This window comes from Mastacembelus armatus, chromosome 8 (assembly GCF_900324485.2).
Source record: "Mastacembelus armatus chromosome 8, fMasArm1.2, whole genome shotgun sequence".
NCBI classification, from domain to species: domain Eukaryota; kingdom Metazoa; phylum Chordata; class Actinopteri; order Synbranchiformes; family Mastacembelidae; genus Mastacembelus; species Mastacembelus armatus.
This window is the reverse complement of record NC_046640.1, coordinates 8,584,696-8,601,211: the sequence shown is the minus strand read 5'-3', so window position 1 is coordinate 8,601,211 and position 16,516 is coordinate 8,584,696. Positions and strand designations below refer to the sequence as shown.

The window sequence follows — 16,516 nt, the reverse complement described above, 5'->3', positions numbered from 1 at the left end:
GGAGCCCGGGCCGCCGATCCAACCCGAGAAACAAAGGTACGGACCAGCAGCAGAGACACAGACGGACAGGTTGAGTAGTTGACGAGACATCGTTTTAGTAGAACCGTTGTGTTATCAAATACTGTTGTATGTTGTACAAGTAAAGGACTGGGTCCCGTGGTTGTCTTAATAGAGACCATTTTGTAATTAATTACTGTAGTAGGCAACACAGTAAGGGACTGGGTCCCACGAGGAAAGATAACAAGGGAGAACGGCTACTAGAGTAATGGGTTTAGTACTGGGTACTAAGAAAGAAGCTAATGCCTGGCCAGGGTCTAGTCTACAAACTTATTTGTCACTGTTAAATGAAGAAATAAAAAAAAAAAGTACAACACAAGTTGTAAGCAACTGGTAGGAGCTGGGGTTTCCTGTGGAGTTTAGTCTGAGTAGTCGACAGTTAACCTTGTTAAAAGATAAACTTAAAAAGAAAAAAGAAGAAAAGGAAAGAGAGAGTGCAGAGCAACACAAGTCTTTGTCCAAGAAAGAGAGAAAGAAAAACAAGGTCAAGTGAGGGAAAGTAAGATGAAGAGAAGGCAGTATGAAGATAGAGACAAAAGGTCTAAACAGAAACAAACAGAACCAGAACACATAGTATATAGACCAAAAGATTGTTCTGACACTAAATCTCTATATCCTGTTCTGTCTGAGTAACACAAGGTGGATCCAGGCCTGGACTCTGCTCCCCCACCTCCTCCTTATCACAAACAAAGACAATACACAGGAAGAGAGACTCCAGCCAGCGTACCAGAAAACGACACATCTGAAACACCTCCACCAGAACTTTACTATATACCAACTCTAACATTGTGACCAAATGTCAGATTAATTTTAAGGAAACAGACCATGTATAAAAATTCAACTCATTCATGTCAGTTTGCCAAACATCAGTAAAACCGGTTTTAACTATGAGCTGATTTGCTGTAATCCTGCTGTTTTTTTACTCATGACTTGGTCAATATGGAACAGACTGACCCCAGATGACAGCTTGTTTTGTGCTGTTACACTTTAACTTTCAGTTTCAGTTTCCTGAAAATCATCCTGAAACTCCATTATGTAGATCTGTTCTGTGTGGTGTTTCTGTTTCATTCTGATATAAAGAGGCCATTGTTTTTCTACTGACTCTGCTGTGAGCTGCATCGACAAGACAATTCAATATGCAATAGCAGACTATTTTTCAAGACTGATAAAAGATGACCAGAAGGATCCTAAGTTTTTATTTTGCTTGATAAAATATTTAGTTAACATAGAATGTCATAGGGCTTAAAATGTGAACTCAAATGTGAAATGGGAACATAAACTCTTAGATATGAGGAGTTTGCAGATCATTTTAAAAATAAAACAGAAATGATCAGCTCTAACATAATTCAGAAGCAGTACATAAAAATAATATTTCTCATGTGCAACAGGAATAAACAGAAGTATTCAATGTAGTATATAGAGAAATGCTTGGAAAGCAATTTCCAAATTAAATACAACAACCTATCTTCTGGACCCTATTCCTACTCACATATTTAAACTTATCACTTTGAGGTCCCCCAGGGCTCAATTTTAGACCCAATGCTGTTTAATATGTACATGGTACCACTTGGTAACATCCTCAAGTGTCATCATCATATACATTTTCATAGCTAAACTGATGAGTTATTGCTGTTTCTCCACAAAACATGAATGTGAATGAAAAATCTTCAGCTTAATCAAGATAGAACTGAGTTTTTGGTCATGGCTCAAAACCTCAGAGACATTTATTGATTTCACAGTATATGTATGAAAAGTGCTATACAAATAGTTTTGATTGGTTGATTGGTTGATTAAGGTTTCACATTAAAGACAAACCAATCAAACACTGAACTCTGCCCACATTTTCGTATGTTTTATCAATATTTTATAGAAAAGCAGGTCCATCCTTAATATTATGAATTATGTCTTAGGACCCTGTAATCTCCTCAACCCTGAAATCACAGGGGCATATGTGTAAAATCAGGTGTCTTTCTGCCCATAATCAAACCAGATATAAGTGGAATGTTAGATTATTCAGAGGTGTGCTTGAAAATAGACTTCCTGACATGATAGGATCAAACATCTGCTATAATCATAGAGAAAATAATAGGTTTCATGCATACATTATTAGTACTGACTGCCTATGGGTGGGCTCAAGACATCCTTACTGTCGTTTTCATTGTCACTTTCTGATTTTGGAAAAATCTGGCCCCAGATGACAGCTTGCTTTTTGCTGTTATACTTTCAGTTTCAGTTTCAGTGCTTATATAAGTGTGAGGAGTCCACTGGTTTTCTTTGCACAGGAGAAGGAAGAAGGCGCTGTGGAGTCTGCAGCACTTGCTGTCACGGTAAACTCTGATTATATTCATGATTTATTTGATTAAAGGGGATTATAAAGGATGGTTTAAAAATAATGAAGCTTTCAGTTTTTTAGGAAACGGGTTGTGCTCAATGAAAATGAACTGAGATTTTAGAGGTCACATTTCATTAAATAACTTATGGGGGTCAGGTATCAGGAGACAGGGACGAACTGTTACAGTTTTCTTTTTATTTCCTCCTATGAAGAAAGAAATCAAACATTCAGGTTCTGGTCTACATGTACAATAAAGCATCTGCACAAGCAAAACAGTACAGCATTATATTACATTCCGCTGCGTCATGACTCGCCAGCTGACGTGCCAGTATCTGTTACTGCAGTGCAGACTTTTGGCATTTGATATTCGACAGATCCATCCTCTCCATAAGAAGCAGAGATCTGAGCTTGAGAACGGGCGGCTTATTTCTCACTGAGTCGGAAGCCGTTTTTGGGACCGTCGCTGAATAATTGCAGCAGGGCCAGGCTGAATTGGTGGCAGTGGCAGCGAGTAGTGGCATCAGGTGCCACTGCATTTCAAGAGGTGCCATGTCATTTCAAGAGGTGCCACTGCAGATGCCACGGCATTTCAATAGGTGCCATGTCATTTTAAGAGGTGCCACTGTAGACGCCATGTCATTTTAAGAGGTGCCACTGCAGATGCCACGGCATTTCAATAGGTGCCATGTCATTTTAAGAGGTGCCAATGCCGGTGCCATGTCATTTTAAGAGGTGCCAATGCCGGTGCCATGTGTAGCCTAGGCTTAAAATGCATAAATTGTTCTGAGATAAATAAATGGTTCATTGTGTGATTTCATGGTTACACATGCACGTTAAGAAAGGCTTAATGTTTTGGCTCCGTTGTCAGACATTGAGCTGGCCAATCAGCAAGCTAGCTGGCATAGTTGCCACCTATCAGTTCCGTATTCCAGTGTCCATGCTTTCCGGTTTTCACTGCGCTTATATCGCATGTGTGCCGCTCAGAAAATCGCAAGGACCGTCTGTTTCCATCCGACTGGAAAGAAATGGTGCACAGAGCCAGTGAAGTGTCTGATCAACTGATGTGAAAACTGTGAAAACTACTCAACGGTGAGCTGTGTTGTTGTTATGTTGAGAGCCGTGGGTAACACGAATGAGGAGTTGCATTATATGTTGTATTATCGAGTCATGGTAATCTGAGGGTTCATTTTTTGTGCATTCTCTTGCTGTTACCGGTGCAGCGAGGGATAAATAAGCACGTGACCCTAAATGCCCTAGGTTGTTTTCTGTGATTCAGTTAGGTCAAGTTAAAGGTGCAATGTGTGATTTTGTTTTCCAATTAGATTAGATTAGATTAGATTAGATTCAACTTTATTGTCATTTAGCAGAGTACAGGTACAGAGCAAATGAAATGCAGTAGATATCCAACCAGAAGTGCAAAGAAGCATTAAGTACTAAGTGCAGGTAGAGTATGGTTGTGTAGACAGTAGAGATGAATAATGTACAGTGTATAGATAAATAAATACAGGTTTACCATATAACTAATATAACTAATATATATGTACAATATATTGCCCGGGTATATGGGCAGGCTATGGAATATTAAAAAAAAAAAAAAAAAAAAAAAAAAAAAAATATATATATATATATATATATATAATGTATAGTATGGGGTGTTAGCAGTGCAAGTCCTGGGTGAAACAGTGTAGGAGTAATGTAAACTGATAAACAGTGCAATACAGTCAATGTAAACATGTAACAGTGCAAATAGTAAAATGTAAACAGGTTACTAGAAATAGCTTAAAGTGCAAATGCTAGACAGGAGGTGAAGTTTTGTTCAGCAGTGCTACAGCCTCTGGAAAGAAGCTGTACCTGAGCCTGCTGGTGCGGGAACGCAGGCTCCTGTATCGCCTGCCAGATGGGAGTAGGCTGAAAAGACCATGATTTGGGTGGGTGGCGTCCTTGACAATGGACTTGGCTTTGTTTGTACAGCGTTTATGATATGTGTCGTGGATGGAGGGGAGTTGGGAGCCAATAATCCTTTGAGCAGATTTCACTACTCTTTGCAGTGCCTTGCGATCAGCAGCGTTGCAGTTGCCGTGCCAAACAGAGATGCAGTTAGTGAGTATGCTCTCAGTGGTACAATGGTAGAAGTCTGTTAGAAGTCTGTTAGAATCCTATGCCAATATAATAATGCCAATATACTTGTTGATTGAATGTATTTATGTAAAGGGAAGAAAATTCCCTGAATGTATTAACTTTTTGATTGCGTTTACAGTTTATTAGGTAAATACAATTGCATGAACTAAAGATTTAAATTGTTGTACAACTAAACTTTTGATATTTGATCTTGATTAATTGATATATCGCAAGGGGATAAGTTAATTAATTATGCTTATGACTGGAGAATTACTGGACATGGTTTATTTTGACAGTGTAAAATTAACTGGGATTATTTGGGTTAATCTGACCTGTTTGTAGGTCAGGGTTTTTTTTGGGATGTAAAAAACCCCAGAGGGATTTGAACTCATCCGTGCCGATGAGTTACATCTGAAGGACATCCACCTTCGGAGATCGCTTCTTCGAGGGAGTGTATCCCAACATCCTCGACTTGAAGAGTTCCTAGTGGATACTAGGTGGCGTGCTAGGTTTGGATTATAGAGAGGAGACTTCTGCATAAAGGACTTCCTGAATTCCTTCAATCACAGATTGTGTGGTAGGATCACTGTCGCTGACACAGATTAAAGGGCCCCAAAGGTTGACTATTGACTCTGGGAGAGTTTTATTTTTATTTTATTTTTCAAGTGCACATTTTATTATTCAATTTATTTTCTATATTCTGTTTAAAGACTGTTTGTGTTTGTTTACAAATTGTCATTAATACAATCGGTTCAATACAATTTAATTATTGTGTCATTCCTTATTGACATTCAAACACTGGCTCTTGGGAATCTGGCCTCTTCTGGTGCGGGTCCAAATTTGATGCTATTGAGATTCCTAACTGTGCTCATATTATCAGGTCTTAAGTGAGGTTACACATGTCATTTTAAGAAGTGCCACGGCAGATGCCGGAAGTGCCACTACATCTGCCACGGCATTTTAAGAAGTGCCACTACATATACCACGGCATTTTAAGAGGTGCCACTGCAGATGCCACGGCATTTTAACAGGTGCCACGGCATTTCAAGAGGTGCCACGGCATTTCAAGAGGTTCCACTGCATTTCAAGAGGTTCCACTGCATTTCAAGAGGTTCCACAGCATTTCAAGAGGTGCCACTGCATTTCAAGAGGTGCCACTGCATTTCAAGAGGTGCCACTGCAGATGCCACGGCATTTCAAGAGGTGCCACTGCAGATGCCACGGCATTTCAAGAAGTGCCACGGTATTTCAAGAGGTGCCACTGTATTTTAGTATGGCTTTAGTATTTAGTTTACGGCTGTTGTAAAAATGTATAGCAATGCAAATGTATAGAGTTTGATGCTTAAATTAAGACAAGGATCAAACAGTCCAATTTTATATACATTGTAGACTAGGCTACGCTTTTCTTGTCTTATCAGCAGTCTACACATGAATTAAATGCAATAAGTTATGTTTTTCCTCTGTTTTCCATATGAAAGTATAATTGTCATTTATTATGATCTTTGAATTTTTCGTCTACTACCTCGTTTCTGTATTTTCTGTTGTGTGCTGTTAATTACAGCGGTAGCTATTTTAGATACAGACAAATGGAGTGGCTTCAGAGCTAACGTACAGACATATGGGCATTTCAAGAGCACTGGGTGCCGTTAACTATTTGCAAAATGCCAAAATGCCGTGCAGATGTAGTGGCAGCTCTTGAAATGTCACTACTAGCTGCCACTGCCACAAATTGAGCCTGCTGTTAAATTTAAAATTTAAAAATGGGAAAGATACACTGGGTACGGAAAGTATTCAGACCCCTTTAAATTTTTCACTCTTTTGTGTCGGTATGTGTGGAGAAAACCAGGCCCTGCTCGTCACCTGTCCAATACAGTCCCTACAGTGAAACATGGTGGTGGGAGCATCGTGTTGTGGGGGTGTTTTTCAGCTGCAGGGACAGGACGACTGGTTGCAATTGAAGGAAAGATGAATGTGGCCAAGTACAGAGATATCTTGGAAGAAAACCCTCTTCCAGAGTGCTCAGGACCTCAGACTGGGCCGAAGGTTCACCTTTCAACAGGACAATGACCCTAAGCACACAGCTAAAATAACAAAGGAGTGGCTTCGGAACAACTCTGTGACCGTTCTTGACTGGCCCAGCCAGAGCCCTGACCTAAACCCAATTGAGCATCTCTGGAGAGACCTGAAAATGGCTGTCCACCAACGTTCACCATCCAACCTGACAGAACTGGAGAGGATCTGTAAGGAAGAATGGCAGAGGATCCCCAAATCCAGGTGTGAAAAACTTGTTGCATCATTCCCAAGAAGACTCATGGCTGTACTAGCTCAAAAGGGTGCTTCTACTCAATACTGAGCACAGGGTCTGAATACTTATGACCATGTGATATTTCAGTTTTTCTTTTTTAATAAATTTGCAAAAATTTCTACATTTCTGGTTTTTTCTGTCAAGATGGGGTGCTGAGTGTACATTAATGAGAAATAAAATGAACTTTTTTGATTTTGGCAAATGGCTGCAATGACACAAAGAGTGAAAAATTTAAAGGGGTCTGAATACTTTCCGTACCCACTGTATGTTACTGAATGAAAGCCCTCAGTTAGGTTAAAGCTTACAGCCATCATTGTAATTTATATTTTGCACACACAATGAGTATGAGTTAAAGTATTTATTACTAAATGTCATGTGCAAACATATTACATTTCAGACATGAACTTTTTTGATTTTGGCAAATGGCTGCAATGACACAAAGAGTGAAAAATTTAAAGGGGTCTGAATACTTTCCGTACCCACTGTATATATTAAAAAAAACTAAACTAAATAAGCATTTTCTCCATTCATATTTTAATGTTCTAAGAAAAATTATAAGACACATAGTCGTTGAAATTATGAATAAGAATTATTAAAAATGTATTAAGTGAAATTTGAATTTTATTTAGTAGCTTCCAAGTCATGGAAAATTTTGACTCAAAAATTCTTACAATTTGTGGGACTACTGCAGGATCATGAGCCACACATCTTATAATTAAATTGTATCTCAATATTAATTTTAAATGAATTTTTATATTTAATATTGAAGATTTTCTCTCAATAGCTTCCAGGTCACGTGACCTGACGACTCAAAATTACACAGCCTAATTTAATCTAATTTTCTTTTACCCACACAGCTGATAGTTTACATCAACTTCCCAAGGAACCGCAGGCCAAGTGGAGACGCACAGATGTCAGGGAAAAGGTAAAGCTTGAATACCAATGTTTCAGTCATTGAGATGCCTTCCCATTGTAAAATATTCAGTTTTACTCAAAACATTTGAATTTATAATAACTTGAATGTATGAGCACTACAAGGAGTACACACAAATTCTAAACGAATACTGTGAAGTACATTAAGTAATGATTGAGCCATATAGGGCAGCATATGAGAAGCAATAACATGAGTTACAAACTGCATGTTCTCAACTTTTATTTTATTTATTTTTATTTATTTTATTTTATATTTTATATTTATTTTATTTATTTTATAGACTTTAGCTCAGAATTCAGAAGCACTTTTAGTATTTTAGGTCTTTTTAACTGGTTTGTGTATCATTATTTATGGTGGTAGGAACTATTCAATTCAATTCAATTCAATTTTATTTGTATAGCGCCAAATCACAATACAAATCATCTCAAGGCACTTTACAAAAACTAAAACTAAAAACCCAACAATTCCCTTATGAGCAAGCACTTGGCGACAGTGGAGAGGAAAAACTCCCTTTAACGGAAGAAAAAACCTCCAGCAGAACCGGGCTCAGTTTGGGCGGCCATCTGCCTCGACCGGTTGGGGTGAGTGGATAGAGCAGAGAGAAAAGAACAGCAACAATAAACAACAAATAGACACTGCAGGTTGGTGGGACCAGTAACTGCACATCAGCGATATACAGCTCCAGGACCAGGGACACCTGCAGAAGGTACAGAGAGAACAGAGAGAGAGGGAGAGAGCACAAACTAGGGGAGAGAGAGAGCACAAGGTTAGTAACATTCAATGGTGGACTATACATGAGGTGGGAGGAGAGAAGAGGGGGGGGGGGGGTTAGGGTAGGGGAGCTCAGTGCACCGATGGTCCTCGAGCAGTCTAGGCCTATTGCAGCATAACTAAGGGATGGTTCAGGGTTGCCTGAAGCCAGCCCTAACTATATGCTTTGTCAAAGAGGAAGGTTTTAAGTCTAGCCTTAAAAGTATAGAGAGTGTCTGCCTCCTGAACCCAGGCTGGGAGCTGGTTCCATAGGAGAGGAGCTTGATAACTAAAGGCTCTGCCTCCCATTCTGCTTTTGGAAACTCTGGGAACCCCAAGTAGACCTGCACTCTTGAGAGCGAAGTGGTCTATTGGGATAATATGGTACTATGAGGTCTTTGAGGTATGAAGGAGCTTGATTATGAAGGGATTTGTATGTGAGAAGAAGGATTTTAAATTCTATTCTATATTTTACAGGGAGCCAATGAAGAGAAGCCAATATAGGAGAAATATGATCTCTCTTGCTAGTTCCTGTCAGGACTCTGGCTGTGGCATTCTGGATTAATTGGAGGCTTTTTATGGAGATATTGGGACATCCAGATAGTAATGAGTTACAGTAATCTAGCCTTGAGGTAACAAATGCATGGACTAGTTTTTCTGCATCATTTTGAGACAGGATGTTCCTAATTTTGGAAATGTTGCGCAGGTGAAAGAATGCAGTTCTAGAGATTTGTTTTATGTGTGAGTTAAAGGACATATCCTGGTCAAAAATAACTCCAAGGTTTTTTACAGTAGTGCTAGAGGCCAGGGTTATGCCATCTAGAGTAGCTATAATTTGAGAAAAGTTATTTCTGAGATTTTTTGGCCCAAATATAATGACTTCTGTTTTCTCTGAGTTTAAAAGTAAAAAGTTACTGGTCATCCAGGCCTTTATGTCAGTTAGACAGGCTTGAAGTCTGGTTAACTGGTTTGTGTTAACAGGTTTAATAGATAGATATAACTGAGTGTCATCTGCATAGCAGTGGTAATTAATAGAGTGCTTCCTAATGACATATCCTAAAGGAAGCATGTACAGGGTGAACAGAATCGGTCCTAGCACGGAGCCTTGTGGAACTCCATAACTAACTTTTGTTCGTGTGGAAGGTTCATCATGGACATGAACAAACTGGAATCTGTCCCATAAATAGGATTGGAAAACAACTTTAACGCTGTTCCTCTGATACCAATCACATGCTCCAGTCTCTGTAATAAGATGTTATGGTCAATGGTGTCGAATGCTGCACTAAGGTCTAGGAGGACAAGTATTGAAACAAGTCCATTATCTGAGGCTAAGAGAAGATCGTTGGTAACTTTCAACAGTGCTGTTTCTGTACTATGATGTGCTCTAAATCCTGATTGAAAATCTTCAAATAGTTCATTCATGTGTAAGTGGTCTGATAGCTGCTTAGCAACAGCTTTTTCTAGGATTTTAGAAATAAATGGCAGGTTGGATATTGGTCTATAATTAGCCAAGACTCCTGGATCAAGACTAGGCTTTTTGAGTAAAGGTTTGATTACTGCAGTCTTAAAGGCCTGTGGTACGTAGCCTGATACTAGAGATAAATTTACCAAGTCCAATAAAGATGAGTTCATTAATGGCAGGGTGCCTTTAAGCAGTCTAGTCGGGATGGGGTCTAAGAGACACGTTGATGATTTCGATGAAGCAACTACTGATGTAAATTCAGAGAGAACTATGGGAGAGAAGCAGTCTAAACATAACTGAGGTCCTACAGATGATTCAAGAGCTACTGTAGTAGAAGATTCATTTATTGCAGGTATAGGAAGCATCTGCTGAATTTTATCTCTAATAGTTGTGATTTTATTTGTAAAGAAACTCATAAATTCATCACTGCTGAGAGCTAAGGGAACACTGGGCTCAACAGAGCTGTGACTTTTTGTCAGCCTGGCTACAGTGCTGAAAAGAAACCTGGGATTGTTCTTATTTATTGTTCTATACAGATTATTGAGGTAGGTAAGTAAGCTAAATCTGCAAATTTTTTTATTGACTCATTATAATTTCCTTGACCCCGGCATGAACAAAACAAAAACATTAAAGGCACCTTGTGTTTTAATAATATCCATTCTTTACATGCCAGTAAAGTTGTTGTCCTTTGAGCAAAATGACAATTGAATTTAGTCCAACCTCACACTGAGGTTTTGTGTTACAGAGACAACATGCAGGCGGCCTTGTGCCAGTACATTACAGATACTCTCAGCCACATTGACAAAGTGAGAAGCTTTTGTGAGAAGGTTCCTGAATGGATAGAAGCAAGGAGGAGAGAAGTGAAGAAGATCAATGACAACATCAGTGCCAGTGGTTTGGCTGATGTGTTGGAGGACACTCTGAAAGGCCTGGAGAAGCTCAACTGGTTCCTGGATGCAGTGGAGAAGCTGGCGGTCACCTCTCTGTTCGTGTTTGTGGAGAACCAGCTGGTACATCTGCCTGAAGAGATCAGTCTTAACCACATTCAGGTTGTCATCATTGCTGCACAACTAGTCTGCCCCCGGCTGCTGGAGTTTAAAAGAGATGCAAAAGTCTTCTTCTTTCCCAGACTGCAGAATGTGGAAGTGTTGTCATATCAGCTGGACAAATACATTCAGACCACCAAGGAAATCTGTGACAAGTTAGAGAAAATGTAAACTGACATTTCATGAGCAGAGTAATATGCACATTTTGCCAAAGAAATAACATCTAGAAAATAAATGTAAATAAATAACTGTCTTTCGCAGCTCCATCAAGTCTTCCCTGAAGATGAACAACAATACTATGGTAGACCTCGACGAAGATTTGTCTGAAGATGACATACAAAGGATGCTTTGTCACATTAATCAGCTTGATGTAATCAGGTCAGTATCCCACGTGTGGTTTGACAGATCACAGATTTTGTCCAGAGTTGTACAAAGTGTTACTAGTTACTAATCCTAACACAAATTCTATTTGTTTTCTTGAACTGGTAGCTTTAAAAACAGATGTGCCCTGAGCTGCATGTTGATGTGGTTTGGGTGCTGTGAAAGACTACATTCACTAGAGTCATTAAGATTCATGCTCTCAGCACAATTAGTGTCTGTAATAAACATCATAGCAAGCCACTGTAGGTAACAACTAAATATCACAAAAGTTATCAGCATGAAATATTGGTCACTATGGGATGATTTTATCAGTCTGATAAAATGATAAACCACAGATTTGTAATAGCAATTATTCAAGTTACAAAACCAATAGAAAATCAGGAAAACTATAAGCATTTGAATTTAGTTATTACATGACAACCAGTCACTGTGCAGATACAAACATGATGGTAACAAGGAGTTCTTGGTTAACTTCATTGTTCAAAAACCACATCAATCACCAGCAATTAAAACATAATTTATGGCCAAACATCAACTGTACAGTCAATTTTGTTTAAGCAACATGAACACATAAGTTATAAATTAATACAATACACAGGTGTGTGTGGGTTAGGTAAGCTAGATGGAAAACTAACATCAACAAGATGGCCACTTCTAAAGGTGTCACATAATTGCAGGAAAACAAAGGAGTAAAAAAAAATGGTGCTGCCAAGATGGTGGTCATAAGGGGCATGACAGATGTTTTCAGATAAGAAGGGAAACAATAGTGAAAACACAGTGTGTGAGAGACCAAAAGTGACAGAGTTAAATCAATTAGGGCTTTACATTCCCTGCAGTCACATGGCTAGCAGTGCTGGCTGAAAGGGAATTTGGAAAATCAGGTGATGTTTAGAGTTTGTTGGTTAAATTGACTTTAGGTTCCACTCTTTCTGATTTTCATTTCTCCCTCTCAGTCCTGGGGTCCAGGCACACAATGTGCAATTTATGAAGTATGTTAGAGGAGAGAGCATATGACTGAGAAAGAAACAGGACGCATGTAGCCTGCTGTACAATAAGTAAGAGCAGGATGTAGAGAAGTAAGTTTAACAGGTAACTAAATATCTTGGTCTTCTGGCTTACAAACGTGTGTGTGTATATAGCAGAAGGTGAGTCAACTGAAAGATTAACATGGGTGCTGGATGCCAAATCAGTCTTGTTTCTTTTCATTTGGACCAAATGTTTACTTCATCTTGTCATTGTTCAGGATGGACCCACATTTCCGGATGGTGTTCTTATTCCAGGAAGTGCCCTGTTCTGGCTTCATCAGTGAGTTCAGTACACGACAGTCCAGGATGCTGCAGTTTCTAACAGACCTGGAGCAGAGCGCTGTTCAGCTGGACAGGATGAATAAAGGGGCAAAGATCTCCAGTGTGGCAGGCAGCTCAGTGGGGGCTGTTGGGGGTGTGCTTTCTATTGTTGGTTTAATATTAGCTCCTTTCACAGCTGGTGTTTCTTTACCTCTGACAATGACTGGAGTCGGGCTTGGACTCACCAGTGGAGTCAACAACCTAGTCACCACAGCCACAGAAATTGGAGTTAATAATACAAATCAAAACAAAGCAAACAAAGCCTTACAGAGCTTTATGGAGGATGTGCAGTGTGTTCAGGATCGTCTGAAGGAGGTGATAAATCAGCCAGTCTCTAAAATAAAAGCAAAGCTGGACAAAATAATTGGGACAATAGACAAGATAAATGTAGAATTTTCTGTTAAATCAGAAAACAGGAAACTTTGGAAAAGCATCTGGGCTTATAGGGTAGTGAACGGTGAACTGATCATTTCAGGTGCTGTCAATGTGGCAGGCTTGGCATGGACGGTGGCTGAAGCTATAGATATTGGTAAGTCAACAGGCACCGTGGCAGTCAAGAATGTCAATGCAGTGTATAATGTACCTTTGGTTGCTGAAGCTATAGATATTGGTAAGTCAACAGCCACCATGGTAGTCGAGGATGTCAATGCAGTACATAATGTACCCAGGGTGGCTGCAAGTATCCCAAAGATTGGTGACTCAGCAGTCCAAGGAGTTCAAGCAGTACGTAATGTTTCCAGGGTCGCTGCAGATATCCCAGAGATTGGCCAGGCAGTAGCCAAAGGGCCTTTTGCTCTCACCAAGTCAGCCAGGGTAGGTTTGTCTTATGGTCTTAATGCTCTTTTCCTCGGTCTAGATATCTTCTTCATCTGTAAAGACAGCATCAGCCTGGCCAAAGGCAGTGAGACTGAAGTCTCACGGTTCATCAGAGCCAGAGCTGCACTGTGGAGCTCAGAGATGGAGTCATGGCAGAGGATCCATGACTCTCTGAGTCAGGGCCTGCAGACATCAGAGAAAAACAAAGCTCTCATTGAGAAGCCATTTTATTCATAGAGGGAGATCTAACACTAGATATAAAGAAGCAGTGGTAAAAATTTAATCAAGTTTCTGGTGACATATTTAAAATGTTAACTGTGCAGTATGATTTTCCTCTAAAGGTTTTACACCTTTTATTCAAGGCAAGGCAAAGGCAAATTTATTTGTATAGCACCATTCATACACTATGCAATTCAAAGTGCTTTACAAGGCATATAATTACATTAAAAGCATTGAAAAGAGCATCTAAAAACAAAGACATTTAACATGAAATAAATTTAAATCAAATCAAGTAAATTGAAATAAGATGTAAAAGCACATTAAGAAAACAAGGATGAACAATTATTTGAAGGCAGCAGTAAACAACAGTGTTTTCAGTCCTGATCTGAATGAGCTGACAGCTTGAGCAGACCTCAGGTGTTCAGGAAGTTTGTTCCACAAGTAAAGAGCATAGTGACTGAATGCTGCTTCACTTTGTTTGGTTCTGGCTCTGGGAACACACAGTAGACCTGTCCCAGATGACCTGAGGGGTCTGGAAACCTCATAGGGAACTAATACATCTTGAATATATTTTGGTCCACAACCATTTAGTGCTTTATAAACTAGTAATAAGATTTAGTGTGTAGTAGATAAGCCGCCCAAACTGAGCCCGGTTCTGCTGGGGGTTTTTTTTCTTCCGTTAAAGGGAGTTTTTTCCTCTCCACTGTCGCCAAGTGCTTGCTCATAAGGGAATTGTTGGGTTTTTAGTTTTAGTTTTTGTAAAGTGCCTTGAGATGATTTGTATTGTGATTTGGCGCTATACAAATAAAATTGAATTGAATTGAATAGATAAGCCAGTGTAGTGATCTAGGAACTGGTGTGATATGGTCCAGTTACCTGGTGTTAGTAAGGACTCTGTACGAAGCATACATTTCGAATTTACAGGCACTGTAGCATTTGGCCACAAACCACCTGTTTTGATCAGCAGCTACTTGTTGTCCTCTGGGCTGCCTCTGTATTGGTCTTCCTTATTCTGCCTTTGTAAGCCCAAGTAACGCCAGAAAAGCTGTACACTTTGCACTGACACTGACCTGCAGAGCCCATACATTGCACTTATATGGGCACAACCTGTACACACCACTTGCTTTCTCCCATGGTACTGTGAGTTCAAGCTTGATCTCCTCCTTGTCCATGTACCTTAGTGCTGCATTCTGACTTGCAGGAAACCAAAGAGGAAAAATGGCCAGAACAGGTACAAGGCAACATCTGGCAATATGTGGCATTAGCACTGTAGACTTCTCAAGAGAATAAGAATTTATTAGCTTACTGTCATCCAATAAGGTGCCAGTCTCATTACTTTGCTTCAGCAGTTGTTCTTGACCCTAGGTCTGTTTCTCTACTCTGTCCAGTAGTGAACTGTGCAGAGCTGCTGACACATGAACTGGACTGTTGAGCACAGAGGCATTGAAACGTATTGTAGGTTATACATGAAAATCAGTAAAGTAAAATGTGAATATATGAAAATATATGTACACTCACTCATACACCTATTCACTTTGCACAACATTGTGTATTGTATGATGTTTCTCGCACAACGCACATCATATTTAGAAACAGCAGTAGCACTTTAATTCATTATCCTTATAAAAAATAAAATGTTTGTGGCAACACTACGCATCTGCCGTTTTCTCCTATTCTTTTATGTATGTGTGAAAACACTCATTCGAGTGTTGTGTTTAGAAATCCTTAATTGGCCATGATTCCTATGATGGAAATCATTGTATGATATTTAGTATGTAAGCTGTCAAAGCTGGAAGTCCTGACCTGGGCTAGTATTGATCTGGACTTCACCTCAACACTTGGTAGATAACCTCTCAAAACACTATGTAAAAGTCTTCTCACTGTCTAAAACAGATTACAACATTGACTGTAAGCTTTAGGTTAACTGAGGGCCTTCACTCTTCACATTTGTTGCCATTTACTGTAGTTGATTTACTAAAAGCCAACATTTACTCAGAGTTCAGCATTTAGATTAGACTGTTGTTTTCACTTTACTGTGCTTCAGTCAACAGAAACTGAACTCAGATCACAGCAGCATTTGGTTTGGATGATTGTTTCATGCTTTACACAATGTAAGAAACTGGATCAATTATTACAGAATTACTATTTCTGTTTCTGTAGCATATGCCAAGTTTCCAGGTGCTATATTCCACATTTCTGACGACTGTTGAAACATAAAACTGCTGTGGCTCGACATTACCTTACAGAGTGTCACACCAGTATATGCCATTGATGCCAATTTTTTTTTATTGATTTTATTGTTTTATGTTTATTTTATTGTTTATGTTTTATGTTAAGAATTCCATTGTGTTAAAGCTCCACATCAGCACTTCCAGGGTATTTCTCAGCTTGTCTCTACGTGTAATATAAATAAAGTTATGTGGCTCTTAATAAAACAGACTCCAGAAGTTTTTTAAACACTGCAACACAAACCATCATCATCTATACCTGCTTATTCCTTAACCAGGGTCACAGGGATCTGTCATGATCTGAAACTTGACTTCCTGCTTTGCGCTTTTATTGTGTAGAATACTGCAGGATCTGTTTTTTTCTGTTCTGCTTCACCTTGACTAATTATATGATTTGTTTCATCTGTGTTCTGTTTTTTACGGTTGCCGACAATGGCAAACGCGCTGTAACGGCCAAAACACCTGCAAAAGAGAAAAACACCTGCAAGAGAAAAACGCTGCAACGACGAAAACACCTGCAAG

At 39.3% G+C, this 16,516-nt stretch overlaps 1 protein-coding gene across 1 annotated transcript; it reads left to right on the top strand.

Moving 5' to 3' along the window:
• The first annotated feature begins 2,290 nt into the window (after nucleotides 1-2,290).
• Nucleotides 2,291-13,989, top strand: LOC113140988 (uncharacterized). Its single transcript, XM_026325147.1, has 5 exons — nucleotides 2,291-2,384; nucleotides 7,670-7,737; nucleotides 10,704-11,171; nucleotides 11,266-11,382; nucleotides 12,629-13,989. The coding sequence occupies exons 2-5, from the start codon at nucleotides 7,724-7,726 to the stop codon at nucleotides 13,782-13,784; spliced, it is 1,755 nt and encodes a 584-aa protein (XP_026180932.1). The 5' UTR covers nucleotides 2,291-2,384; nucleotides 7,670-7,723; the 3' UTR covers nucleotides 13,785-13,989.
• The last annotated feature ends 2,527 nt before the right edge of the window (nucleotides 13,990-16,516 follow it).